The sequence below is a fragment of the Drosophila gunungcola genome, unplaced genomic scaffold (genome assembly GCF_025200985.1).
Source record: "Drosophila gunungcola strain Sukarami unplaced genomic scaffold, Dgunungcola_SK_2 000072F, whole genome shotgun sequence".
Taxonomy (NCBI): domain Eukaryota; kingdom Metazoa; phylum Arthropoda; class Insecta; order Diptera; family Drosophilidae; genus Drosophila; species Drosophila gunungcola.
The window spans coordinates 198,377-211,090 of record NW_026453235.1 but is presented as its reverse complement, the minus strand read 5'-3'; the positions used below and the strand labels follow the sequence as shown (position 1 = coordinate 211,090).

General features: G+C 39.9%; 2 protein-coding genes across 3 annotated transcripts; one reads left to right on the top strand and one right to left on the bottom strand.

Annotated features, from left to right (window-relative positions):
* Positions 1-241: 241 nt before the first annotated feature.
* LOC128264505 (putative uncharacterized protein DDB_G0271606) lies at positions 242-7,522 on the top strand. Of its 2 annotated transcripts, XM_053000004.1 has the most exons (6): positions 258-279; positions 452-622; positions 2,131-2,308; positions 3,142-3,287; positions 3,400-4,321; positions 6,151-7,522. In XM_053000004.1, exons 2-6 carry the CDS (start codon positions 608-610, stop codon positions 6,999-7,001), a joined length of 2,112 nt encoding a protein of 703 aa, XP_052855964.1. In that variant the 5' UTR covers positions 258-279; positions 452-607; the 3' UTR covers positions 7,002-7,522. The 2 variants fall into 2 exon arrangements, with proteins under 2 accessions (XP_052855963.1, XP_052855964.1); XM_053000003.1 differs by having other exon boundaries at positions 242-622.
* A 1,440-nt stretch (positions 7,523-8,962) lies between these two features.
* Positions 8,963-11,766, bottom strand: LOC128264533 (putative odorant receptor 19b). The gene is made up of 3 exons (XM_053000052.1): positions 11,000-11,766; positions 9,125-9,485; positions 8,963-9,068 (listed from the first exon to the last, which is right to left on the bottom strand). Exons 1-3 carry the CDS (start codon positions 11,764-11,766, stop codon positions 9,003-9,005), a joined length of 1,194 nt encoding a protein of 397 aa, XP_052856012.1. The 3' UTR covers positions 8,963-9,002.
* Positions 11,767-12,714: the final 948 nt, after the last annotated feature.

Below are 12,714 nucleotides of genomic sequence, written 5' to 3'. Positions count from 1 at the left end.
ATGGTCGTGATTGTGCTCCAACAAATGGCTCAGCCGGATCGCGGCGACACCACAAGGTGCTTGCCCCCAACGGAGGCAAGTTGCTATTTGCTATTTGCTAGTTGCAGGTTGCAAGATGCCAGCTGCGAGCTGCGAACTGCATGTTGCTGCTGGTGGCCAGTTTCAGCTGCAAGCTCTGAAAAGCAGCAACGCAGACTATAAAACGGCGCAAGGCTGGCGAACCAATTTCACTCTCACTTTGTTGGCCAACACGCGAGCTAGCGATTTAAGCCGCCAACTGTAAAATCGCGAGCGATTCCGTCGCGTTAACTGTATCACAACAATAACAACAACAATAACTAACAAACAAAAGCAACATCCGAATGCATTAATCAAATATCCGTGAAAAGTGTTTATAAATTTGTTTGTTTTAAGTTTTTTTCATTTTGTTTTGGTTTGCCGCTTTTGTTAGCGTTGGCTGGCCCGCCACACGAATCGAATTTTAATTGAGTGACAGAAGGAAACCGAATTAAATCGAAAAAAGTGAACACACAAAACAAATTATATATTTACGTATATGTATGGTATACATATATTGGTTTGAATAAATAAAGCAGCAACTGTAATAATGCCTCTCATACGGGTAAATAATGCAAAACAGGATTAAACCCATATAATTGAAATCGAAAGCACTGAAAGTTGGCAATCAAATATTGATAATGACATAAAATCAGCGCCTATTTTAATTATTTCCACTTGATTGCTTGCCATCGTGTGCATTCTGATAATCGAAGAGCGATGGTGTTTACTTACACTTATTTATTATTTATTATTTGTTATTTATTATTTATTTATTATCCAAAGTACAATAATTGACAGTGGACTCAGTTTATACAAAAAGCTGCTTCAATTCAAAAACTATTTTATTAGAATATATTGCATATCAATGCAAGCCTATATATTTAGTTTGCTATGATTAACTACCACAAAGGTAGGCTTGTAAGATTACCTTTTTAAACTGGTAGAAAATAAAGTTATTAATATAACAAATACTAATCAATATTTTGTATTCGATTGAAATATTTTCCCTTTAATTTTCATCCATTGTTCATCTATGGTTTTTAGTTATTTTATATATGAACACTTTAAAAAATTCTTTAATTTTTAATTTGATTTTTTTCGGAATTCATTTAAATATCTGAATATCTTACTTTAAATGTAGACCATATTTAACTTAAATAAAATGCGTTTAAATCAAATAGGAACTGTTTTAAAACTAATATTTTTCACATTAAATTAAATCAATCATATAAGTTAATATGCATTGTATTTAATATTATGATTTCAAATTTATTCAATATTCAGATATTTATATTTATTATTAAATTTCGTTATCAGTGTATATATAGGTTTGGCCCCCTAACTTCATTCTTCTATAGATGATATTACCATTCTAGAAACTCATAACAAATGACAATTCGTATAATAGGAAATATTTTAATATGACATCCGTTCATATAACTAGAATCCATCCAATGTCTTAATATTTTGGGTGTTATTTGCCAATATGTAGTACCCCAAAACAAGCGTCTGCTCCGGCCATGACCTTTTCATTCGACCACTCAGTGCTCATGTAATTATGCCATCATAGATGAACCCATTCACCCAAGGCAATCGGCCTAACTAGCCGCCATAAACAAGCCCGAGACACTTCTCATTCAAAAGATCGGATCAAATTTACCACAAGTAACAGCCGTGAACGGATTACCATCGGGATGGATGAAATCGTATTTGCTGCTATGCAGCTCATTAATAATTACCTTTGTGCCAGGTTCATTGTGCATCGCTCGGCTTAATTACGAGCATTAGTTATTAATCGCGTGTGCAGTGGAATAATACAAATAATAGTGTGTGACAAGAGCGGAAAACAATTGCACTTCGGTGTATAAAATTGCTATAATTGCATATAAATCAATTTAATTAAATTATTATTATTGCAGTGAAAATATTTTCAATCAAGCCAGTTTTTTCCACATTAAATGCACTATATTAATAATAAGGAATGCAAAGCGAATCGAGAATTGAGTTGATTTCGATATCGATTTCGACTTTAATTTCATGCAATTTTATCTACTCTCCGTCCATGGCCAGGTACTATCCGCAATCGCCTGCTGCTGCCTTTTTGCGACCTGTGGCGGCGAAGAGATCGAGGCGGTGTCCTCCAAGGTCGCGGACAAGGTCGAGGCCGTAGCCACCACCAAGCTGACCCCCAGCATCGAAGAGGATGCCAAGAGCAAGACGGAGAAGCGTGACTCATCGGATCAGACAGGTACAAAACCAAATTGGGAAAGAAATTTCGTTTGGATCACGGTTTTGGAAAATATGCAATAGTTTTCCTAAAAATAAGAGACCGATTTTACATTGGCAGCAACAAAAATAAATATATGAAATTATCCAACTATGCTCCATTTACAAATGTATTCATGTTTTCCGAATTATTGCATTTAATTAGCATATTATACTATAGTGTTTTATATGATAGCTTTAATCCGAAAAAGGAAAAGTATTATAGAATACTAGAGCTCGAAATTTCAAAGCAGTGAAGTTTTGATTGTGTTATATTTTCTATAACTGCTCCAATTAGCTTTGGACTGTTTCTAAAATAAAATAAATCAGATGTTTGATTTAGCACATTTTTTCAGATTTATAGGCTCCCATTGCAGTGCAAACGACATACTTCAAATTAATATTAATGTTATATATGAATTTTGAAATATGAACAGTAATTTAAACTTTCCTTAACATTTTCTACAGCTAACTGTATTTCTATAATAAAAATTATTCAAAAAATGTCATTTAAAATTTTTGTTTTAAATAAATAAATATTATAAACAAATCTTAATAGCCAACACTTCCAAACGTTAAGGCATTTCATCTGTGTATGTGTAAGCTAAGTTTTACCCAGCGCAAAAACGTTATAAGAAAAATACATATTTAAAGGTTCGAAAACCCTTGTAAATAACACAAATAAACAAAAATCTTCTGATTATTTGCTGCTTTAAAAAGGGAAACTCACACTTTAAGACAACAAATGAAGTGGCAACCAATTGAAAAGTTGATTTGCAGTAGTAACAGTACCTCGCCGCAATTATTCCACTGCAGGTACCCCGTACTTCGGCCTCTCGAGCAAAGAGCCGCCGTTCCGACCGATTTATCCGCCCAGCAGCCGCTTCGAGTCGGAGCCACCGACGCAAATCTTCGGGCCCACCACACTGCGCTACACAGCTGCGGAGGCAGCTCCACCACAGGTAGGTACACAGGCCTATGCCGCCTAGGACCACGGACCGCAGCAAATGCACTTAATAACCGCCGAAATCTCTTTGTCTGTCTGTCCTCCCCCGCCTCTCTCGCTTTCCCCAGGCCTTCCACGGACAGAAGGGGCCGCAGCACCACCGCTTCAGCTTTGCAGTGCCACCGCAAGTGGAGCCCTTTCAGCGGCAAGCCGCCTACAAGCCCGTTGCCACCCCTCCACAGCCACAGCCACAGCCACAGCCACAGGCGCAGGCGATTTTCAATTACGGCGAGCTTGAGCCGGCAGCACCACTGGGCCACCTGGGCCGCTTGGGCCACCTGCACCACAGCCAAGGCCAGCAGGGTGGCAAGTACCTGCAGCAGCCGCCACAGAAGCTGCAGCAGCGCATCCAGTACATCATTGCCATTCCGCTCTCGTACATGCGCCAGTTGCAGCAGCAACAGCAGTTGCAACAGCAGCACCAACAGCAGCAGCATCAACTGCTCTTGGCCCCGCTACCCACTGGCAGCAGTAGCAGTAGCAGTAGCAGCACCAGCAGCACTGCCCCGCCATCGCCATCGCCTTCTTCGCCCCCGCATCCCACGCCCACGGGCAGACATCCGCTGGGGCAGCTGCTGGGTCCGCTGGCACGCGACCACCAGGGCCAGTACAGACCCTACTACCAGTCGGATGCCGTTAGTGCACCGCTCGCGGGACCCACAGCGCCGCTGATCCACCAGCCCTACCTGCAGATACCCACCAGTCTGCTGATGGCCGCCGCCCAGCAACTGCACCAGCACCATCACCACCACCAGCAGCAGCAGCAGCAGCAACAGCAGCAGCAGGTTATGTACGCCAAGGTCGCTGCCCCTGCGCCACCACCCACCTACCAGCCCGCCCAGCTCTTCTATCAGCCAGCGCCCCCATCATCCCCGGCGCACCACCATCCGCAGCAGCCGCAAATTCAACTGCAGCTACAGCGGATCTTCCTGCAGCCACCGCAGCCACAGCAGTCCACCATCTACGCCGAACAGCCAGGACCACTATATGGTAAGCTGACCAGTATTCCGTAGAACTGGCCCTTCAGTTGCGGTCAAATAACAGTCGTTTTTTAGCTTATGGCAATGGCAATCAAAATTAGTTTTTATTTTCATAAAGCTAATACTATAAACTAAATGAGGTAATATAAAAAAACACATTTATCATAGCTAAGGTACTTTAAAATATTAAAAAAACAGGAAAGGAAGCAAACTTCGGCAAGCCGAAGCTTATATACCCTTGCAGCTATTGCAAGAATTAAATATTTTTGAAAACATTAAAATTACGATTTACTTGCGTATATGTCTAAAAACATTGAAGCAATGATGATTTGCAGCTCAATTATTAGATAGTTATTTTATATAATTTTATTATTTCTATGGGAGCTATATGCTATAGTCGTCCGATTTTGATGAAATTTAAACCGTAATTCTGAAATATTTAACCATTACTATATCTCGAAGCACTAAAAAAAAAATTAAAAAACATCCTGTTAGATTAATTACTTGTTTATTGTAAATTAAGTTTTCAAGCCTTCCAGTGATTTGCATACTTTTCAGTAAAAAAATAATTAAAATCTTATTTATATAAAACAAGAAGGAAAGCAAACTTCGGCAAGCCGAAGCTCATATACCCTTGCAGCTATTGCATTAATTAAATACTTTTGAAAACATTTAAATTATGATTTTCTTGAGTATGTGCTAAAAAAAAACATTGAAACTATGATGATTTGCAGCTCAATTATTAGATAGTTATTTTATATATTTTTATTATTTCTATGGGAGCTATATGCTATAGACGTCCGATTTTGATAAAATTTATACCATAATTCTGAAATAATTAAACATTGCTATATGTCGAAGAACTAAACAAAAAATTAAAAAACAGAAAAGTTATAATTTTTTTTCATTTATTTTTCCGATTGTTCCTATGGGAGCTATATGCTATAGTCGTCCGATTTTGATGAAATTCAAATCGTAATTCTGAAATTTTTAACCATTACTATATCTCGAAGCACTAAAAAAAATTAAAAAACACCAAAGTTATAATTTTTTTTTATTTATTTTTCCGATTGTTTCTATGGGAGCTATATGCTATAGTCGTCCGATCCGGCTCATTCCGACTTATATACTACCTGCAATAGAAAGACAACTTTTGGGAAAGTTTCATTCAGATAGCTTTAAAACTAAGAGACTAGTTGCGTAGAAACGGACGGACAGACGGACAGGCGGACATGGCTAGATCGACTCTCCTAGTGATGCTGATCAAGAATATATATACTTTATAGGGTCGGAGATGTCTCCTTCACTGCGTTGCAAACTTCTGACTGAAATTATAATACCCTCTGCAAGGGTATAAAAATCAACGACGTGATTTCAAACATTTGAAATTGGGCTCTTTATCGCTGTACCAAAAATAACTATATTAGTAATAACATAGTATAAATCCATTATTATTCTTCTTTATTATGTATGGGAGTAGACAATAAAATAGAATTTCAAAGTTATAAAAAAAGGTACTTAAGTGGGTATTCGATTAAAAGAGATTTTGGAGGCAGTCATATAGACGCTTTTCCAGACCACTTTATTAATGAAGGTCCGCCATTTTATTCACACCATAAAAACTATATAAAATGCTATATGTTTTACTCCCCCAATTTCATTGGGGCAGCTACCAATTTTTAAGCAAACCCACAAACCGTACTCTGAGTACTGAGCGTAAGTGTGTCTCGTTTAGGCCCCAAATTCGTTGGAATGGGTAGTTAGCGACTGGCCTCGGGCTTGGGGTTGAACCATTGCACCTGATGTCTAAAGTCCACTTGTTTTGCTCGTCTCTTTCAGCTTATCCGCTGCAGCAGCAACTCCAGCAGCAATACCCGAAGCCGCATCAGCAGCAGCAGCAGCAGCAGACCCTCAAACATTCAGAGCAGCAACAGCAGCAACACAAATACACGCCAGCAGCGCCAACGTCGCCGACAGCATTGACAACAACATCGACAACGAGCACGGCAGCAACATCAGAGGCGGCAGCAGCAGCAACAGCAACGGCGGCGGCAACAGCAACACGGCAGCAACACTTGCCCGTGGTGCACTACAACCCCATATACGTGCAAGCACCCGCCGAGCAGCAACATCAGCAGCAGCAGCAGCAGCAGCAGCAGCAGCAGCAACATCAATTTGCCATATTGCCACGTTTCAGCAATAACAACCCAAAGGCCGTCTACAACATGGCCCACGAATCAGCGGGGCCCCTTCACGTGGTCAGATTGTCGGCGGCAAATGGACCGCCGATCCATCACTACCACCATTACCAGCCGGCGTCCGTGCTGCAGCCGCTCTACAGCCACGCCCCGCAGCAGTATGTATCGCCCTACGAGGAGGGGCCCAAGTCGCTGGCTTCAGTTTCCGGTTCCGGTTCCGATTCCGTCTCCGCTTCGCCATCTGTGATGAACGCGGCCTCGCCGGCCATTATACCATACTTCAGCCATCCGGGCGCCGTGCATTATGGCACGCATTTGTATCACCCGGGAGCAGCAATAGCAACAGCACTGGGTGCACCAGCACCAGCAACGGCAACAGGAGCAGGCGCAGCAGCAGCAGGACCAAGAGCAGCAGGGCCAAAGCAACAGTCGACCGCAACAAGTGGGGGGCAGCTGTCAGGTGACGGCAACAATATTGTGAAATATCCCTAAAGCGTTCAAAGCAACAATGACAGCAACTGCAGCAGCAACAGCAGCAACAGCAGAAACATCATCACCTATAGCTAGGATGACTTCGCTTTAAGCACGATTTCGCCACCAGACCATACCCAAATTCATACTTCTTTAAACCTTTGTTTGGATTTCCCATTTGCTATCCGCTGGTGCTGCTCCTGTTTTTCGGTACGCTAATTACGTATTTTACTCAATTTCGAACCCCTTTTATGCTCCTGCTCTTTGTTGTTATGCAAATCTGGTGCCTTGCCTTCAAGTTTGCTTTTCCAACTTTTAATGAGTTTGCCGGCACTCCGGCGCTCATTCGGTTTTTGTGTAAATATTTAAGAAATTTTCCAATAGACTCGCCAAATAAACATTTGCCTAAGCCTACATATGTATATGTTTCCACTGTTTAAGTCGTAGAACTCGTTTGTATTTGTATTTTAATGTTACGTTTACATATATGAATTTCATTTTTTTTGTTGGTACACTTAATAAAGATATACTCATCTCACATACTTTGATCTGTCTGACACCAGCTTATTGTCGAAACGTTTAAATTGGCACTGAAGGGTTACATAATTATGTTCGCAATTTAATATTTAAATACGTATGCAGTGCCATGACTACGAAAAGGAATCAGATTGAAAGCGTAACTTGAATCGCACATCGGTTAAATCATTAATCTCATATCCATTAATTGACTTATATGGACATATTCCAATGCTCAGTGGGCATTTTTGGTTCAAAATCTTAAATAATCTTCTTAAAAAAATTCAGGATATATAAACGAATATTGGTTCTTTCTTGTTACTCATTGTCTTATCAAACTTTTATTAGTTTAACAAAAAAAAACCGACTGTACATCGGGCACAAAAAATACCTCGGGCTAAAAAAATAAAAATAAAATTAAGCTCTGGCAGTCAATTAAATGAAAAAGAGTATTTTTGCAAATATGATAACCTGAGTGGTACGATCAATCGATCGCCCGTTCTGGGTTGCTTCCAATTAAAATGTTTATTAAGACCCGGTATGTACAGTGGTGGTCATGTGGTGCAGCTGTCAGACGAATTTGTGTAACTACAATACCCAGTTCAAATCATTTAATAATAAGCCCCTGCATTATGCAGCATTAATTAAAAGCCCTGTCCAAGTGAAAAGCCCTCCATTCGGAATGCTATAACTATGATTGTTAATGACGACAGATAAACCATTTCCACTGGATGACGGAAGACTTTAGAAACAGCACAGCTTCGGCCTTCTTAAATCATTTCAATAAGTCATGTATTAAAATGGTTTAAGCCATTTATCATAGGTGTATTATATGCCAAGTTCAAGGGACATGGTGCGGTCCATTCAAACTACTTCCTCTGTCTCATACCAAGGATAAATTGATGGCGTTTAAAAAAAACTGATCTTGTCCTTTCGTTTGTCATCAGTCTTCAGTGTATTTGCCCAAAGCTTCAGCCCAAACAAAAATTTAATTTTATAAAAAACGTCTACATAAAGATTTTTGGCGATTTTGTTTACATATTTTATAAGCATTCCAAAAATTTAAAAAATAATATACCACAACCAAGACATCAAATAAAATAGAAATTTTTTAGCAATACTTTTCTATAACATTTTTTGTCAGGAATTAATTTTACCCGTTACTCGTACACTAAAATAAAGTTTAGAGGCCTTGGGCATACAAACTTTAGCTAATTGCCCACTTGCAAATTTTTCAAATAAAATTTTCGAATAAAAGTGCTTTTTTCCGAGCGGCTACGACATTCCAGCACTCTCAAATAAATCCTAAACCTCTTGTAAAATCGACAAAAAAAAAAAACAAAACATTCTTGTACTACCTTTATTATATTCAACATTGACATTTTAAGGCTCTATCATGGCACCATTTGCTCCATTTGTAGGGTATCCTCGAGTTTAATATTTCATACTTTTGCTGACTAGTGTTTCGAGGGATAAAAGTGTTGTGAATTCGACGACGTTTCAGTTTTATTCGAGTGACGTCTTTCGCATTTCGTTCAGCAGAGTGAGCATGGAGTAAGCTCCCTTCACCACCTGCAGTGGGTTGCAAGTAATGTAATGCAATTTAATGTAATTATATGTGCACATACCACCAGAAAGGTCTTCATGCTGATGGGCACTATGACTCCAGAGACCAGGACCATCGGTTTTTGGCAGCGCACCAGCATGAGGAGCACCAGGCGCCGGAAGTGAATCGACTGATCCAGCCAATTGCAGCTGTAGACCGCCGCCAGCAGGCTTTCACCCTCCTGGCAGAGGATCTCGGCGGTGTAGCACAACAGCAGGGTCTCCGTGGTGAAGGCCACCAGCAGGATCAGCATGTTCGCGAACCGCATGACCCCGATTTGCTCGAAGAGCAGAAAGTAGCTGATGGCGCACTGGGCGCAGGCCGTGCAGAAGAACTGCAGAAAACAGGTCATCGACAGCGATCGCTCCAGCGACTTGAACAGGCTGCAGTTAAAAGGGAACTTCTATCAGATACCTTGACTTCTCTATCATTATTATGAAATATTTTTGAATATTACAATTGAGCGACTTGAACAGGCTACAGTTAAAAGGGAAATTCTATCAGATACCTTGACTTCTCTATCATTATTATGAAATATTTTGAATATTACAATTTGATAAAACGACAGAATATATCTTCTAAAGAATTCGCGTCTTCTTTATCTTTATTTTATCTTTGATGCAAGTCAACGGAATATATCATCTGAAGAATTCGCGTTTAATTTATCTTGTGCTATCAATACCCAATTTCATTATATGTTCGTCCATTCCTTCTGAAGAATTCGTGTTTTTTTTGTATCCCTATAATTCGTCAACCATGGAGTGTTAAACGCGAATTCTTTAGAAAGGGATGGCCCACTTCTTTTGATTCTTGTTTTTTTAAACGCGATCAAGAGCAGTTAAAGAGAACAAAGCTTTAAGGGCACGGCGGTTGTAACACATAATCTTCTCGATTTGTATTATTTAATTATTATTATTATTTGTATTATATAAAAACATTTTTTTTTAAATACACATTTCTAGCATTTAATAACAAGAAGGAAAGCAAACTTCGGCAAGACGAAGTTCATATACTCTTGCAGCTATTGCAATAATTAAATACTTTTGAAAACATTTAAATTATTATTTACTTGAGTATGTGCTAAAAAAAAACATTGAAACTATGATGATTTGCAGCTCAATTATTAGATAGTTATTTTATATATTTTTATTATTTCTATGGGAGCTATATGCTATAGACGTCCGATTTTGATAAAATTTATACCATAATTCTGAAATAATTAAACATTGCTATATGTCGAAGAACTAAACAAAAAATTAAAAAACAGAAAAGTTATAATTTTTCTTCATTTATTTTTCCGATTGTTCCTATGGGAGCTATATGCTATAGTCGTCCGATTTTGATGAAATTCAAATCGTAATTCTGAAATTTTTAACCATTACTATATCTCGAAGCACTAAAAAAAATTAAAAAACACCAAAGTTATAATTTTTTTTTATTTATTTTTCCGATTGTTTCTATGGGAGCTATATGCTATAGTCGTCCGATCCGGCTCATTCCGACTTATATACTACCTGCAATAGAAAGACAACTTTGGGAAAGTTTCATGCAGATAGCTTTAAAACTGAGAGACTAGTTTGCGTAGAAACGGACGGACAGACGGACGGACAGACGGACAGACGGACATGGCTAGATCGACTCTCCTAGTGATGCTGATCAAGAATATATATACTTTATAGGGTCGGAGATGTCTCCTTCACTGCGTTGCAAACTTCTGACTGAAATTATAATACCCTCTGCAAGGGTATAAAAACACAGAAAACTAAACATTTTGAGAGTTCTTCCGATTAAATTCTTTTGTGACAGCATGTTAATTTGGGACACTTTTTGGCAATTTATCCTACGTAGGTGTTTATTTCTGGAAGCTAGGGCAATAGGGTTATTCCCCCGCACTTACTGCAAAAGGATCTGGTGGTCCTGGATGTAGCCAGCGAGGAGTGCCTGCACCCGATGCGCCGGCAGTGGTTCGTTGTGACCCAGACTGGCGACTCGCCAGGCCAGCGCCTTGGTGTGGGCGCTGAGCAGGAGGAGGTAGGTGCCCGGGTAGGTGATCAGGGTGAGGACCACTGCCGAGGTCTCGATGATGGCGCACGTGTGAAGGGTGACGGTGGGCAGGTAGGCGGAGAAGCTGCCCGTCCAGTTCCAGGGAATCCAGGAGGGGTACATCAGCGTGGGCTCGCTGGCCAGGCCGATGTAGAGGATGCCGACAACGAGGACGGCCAAAATGCCGCGGACAATGAACCTAAATATGAACTCGGCCAGGGCGACGCCCTCCTCAACGATCTGGGCCTCCATGGAGCAGCTGAGCCGGCTGTCCAGGTGCCGGAACACCCGGTGGCTGTGGAGCAGCTCGTCGTGCATCCGGTACACGTTGCACATCTTCAGCATGTAGAGCGTGTGCGGCATGGCCACGCACAGGCTCTCGCAGAAGGTCTCCAGCGAGTTGGACAGCAGGAAGTTCACCGAGAAGGACACCCAGATGCAGAAATGGAATACCGTGTTCCACACCACCGAATAGGCACTGTAGTGCCGCCCCCACATGGTGTTCCTGGGCGGCGGATGCAGTCCGATCACCCGAAAGATGCGCCAGTGATACACCAGGGCCCTCGTTGAGTTAACTTCCATGTTGTCGCGTTGCTGGGGGAACTCTTGAGCTCGAGCCATTGCTCCAGACCCTTTTATACCCAATCCATCTGTCCATTTATCCACTCAGCCCAATATGCATCCATTCACGCAGTCAGCCGCAAATTATGCAAATTGCTGCAAATTAGACCGAAAAAGTTTGGGCCAGAGGACACCACTTCACGCGGCTCCAGCACAGTCCATTCCGGAAATTACAAGGGCAATAGGTTCGCACCGAATGGTCTATTGTGGACAGGTGCATCTGGACAGCCGTTTCGGCTTGCTAAATTGTTTAAGAAACTGTTTGGAAGCCATCAAATACACAAGCTTTTCTTCAAAACATTTTATTTGTTAGATAGTTTTTAAAATTTTATAAAAACACTGATACAGAAAATGGTCTTCTGACTGTGACAAAACTATGGCTTGAACACCGATTTTGGTGCGATTTTTTATAAGATAGAAACCTTAAATTGAAGAATAAAATTTTTCTATTTTTGCTTTTTCTAAAATTATTTTTTTAAATTTTTATTTAGGATTTTTTTTTGATGTTTCAGATATGCATCACGCCCATGTAAAACGTTGTGTATAAGTATTAAAAATAAAACTTTTCTAGAAACTTGTCTCGATTGTTTTAAAATATCAAATATAACACATATTACTTAAGCAAAATGAATTTTCAATATAAACTTCTTGAAAATTACTATGCACTATTTTAATAATAAAATACTGTAAGATTAAATCATGATACTTAATATGCATCGTATTTGATATAATGATTTAATATTTAATTTTAAATATAAAATTCCATAGTCAGATATTTATTTTTACGATTCCATTTTTTTATCAGTGTGCATAACAAATATGTAACCAAGACATTCTATACACAAAATCGTAAGTTTTTGAAACCCAAATCCTTCATAAATAGAATCCCTACTGAACCACCCCACCTTTAGTTAATTTCGAACCATAACACTTCTGCGAAACCTGTTC

Bases quoted from the DNA above. Each gene is read 5' to 3' on its own strand.
- LOC128264533 (XM_053000052.1), bottom strand. From the start codon at position 11,766: ATGGCTCGAGCTCAAGAGTTCCCCCAGCAACGCGACAACATGGAAGTT. The intron at 9,486-10,999 runs GTAAGTGCGGGG...TTTTAACTGCAG, and splicing joins GACCACCAGATCCTTTTGCA to CCTGTTCAAGTCGCTGGAGC. The intron at 9,069-9,124 runs GTATGTGCACAT...AACCCACTGCAG, and splicing joins GCATGAAGACCTTTCTGGTG to GTGGTGAAGGGAGCTTACTC.
- LOC128264505 (XM_053000003.1), top strand. The intron at 3,288-3,399 runs GTAGGTACACAG...CGCTTTCCCCAG, and splicing joins CGGAGGCAGCTCCACCACAG to GCCTTCCACGGACAGAAGGG. The intron at 4,322-6,150 runs GTAAGCTGACCA...CGTCTCTTTCAG, and splicing joins ACAGCCAGGACCACTATATG to CTTATCCGCTGCAGCAGCAA.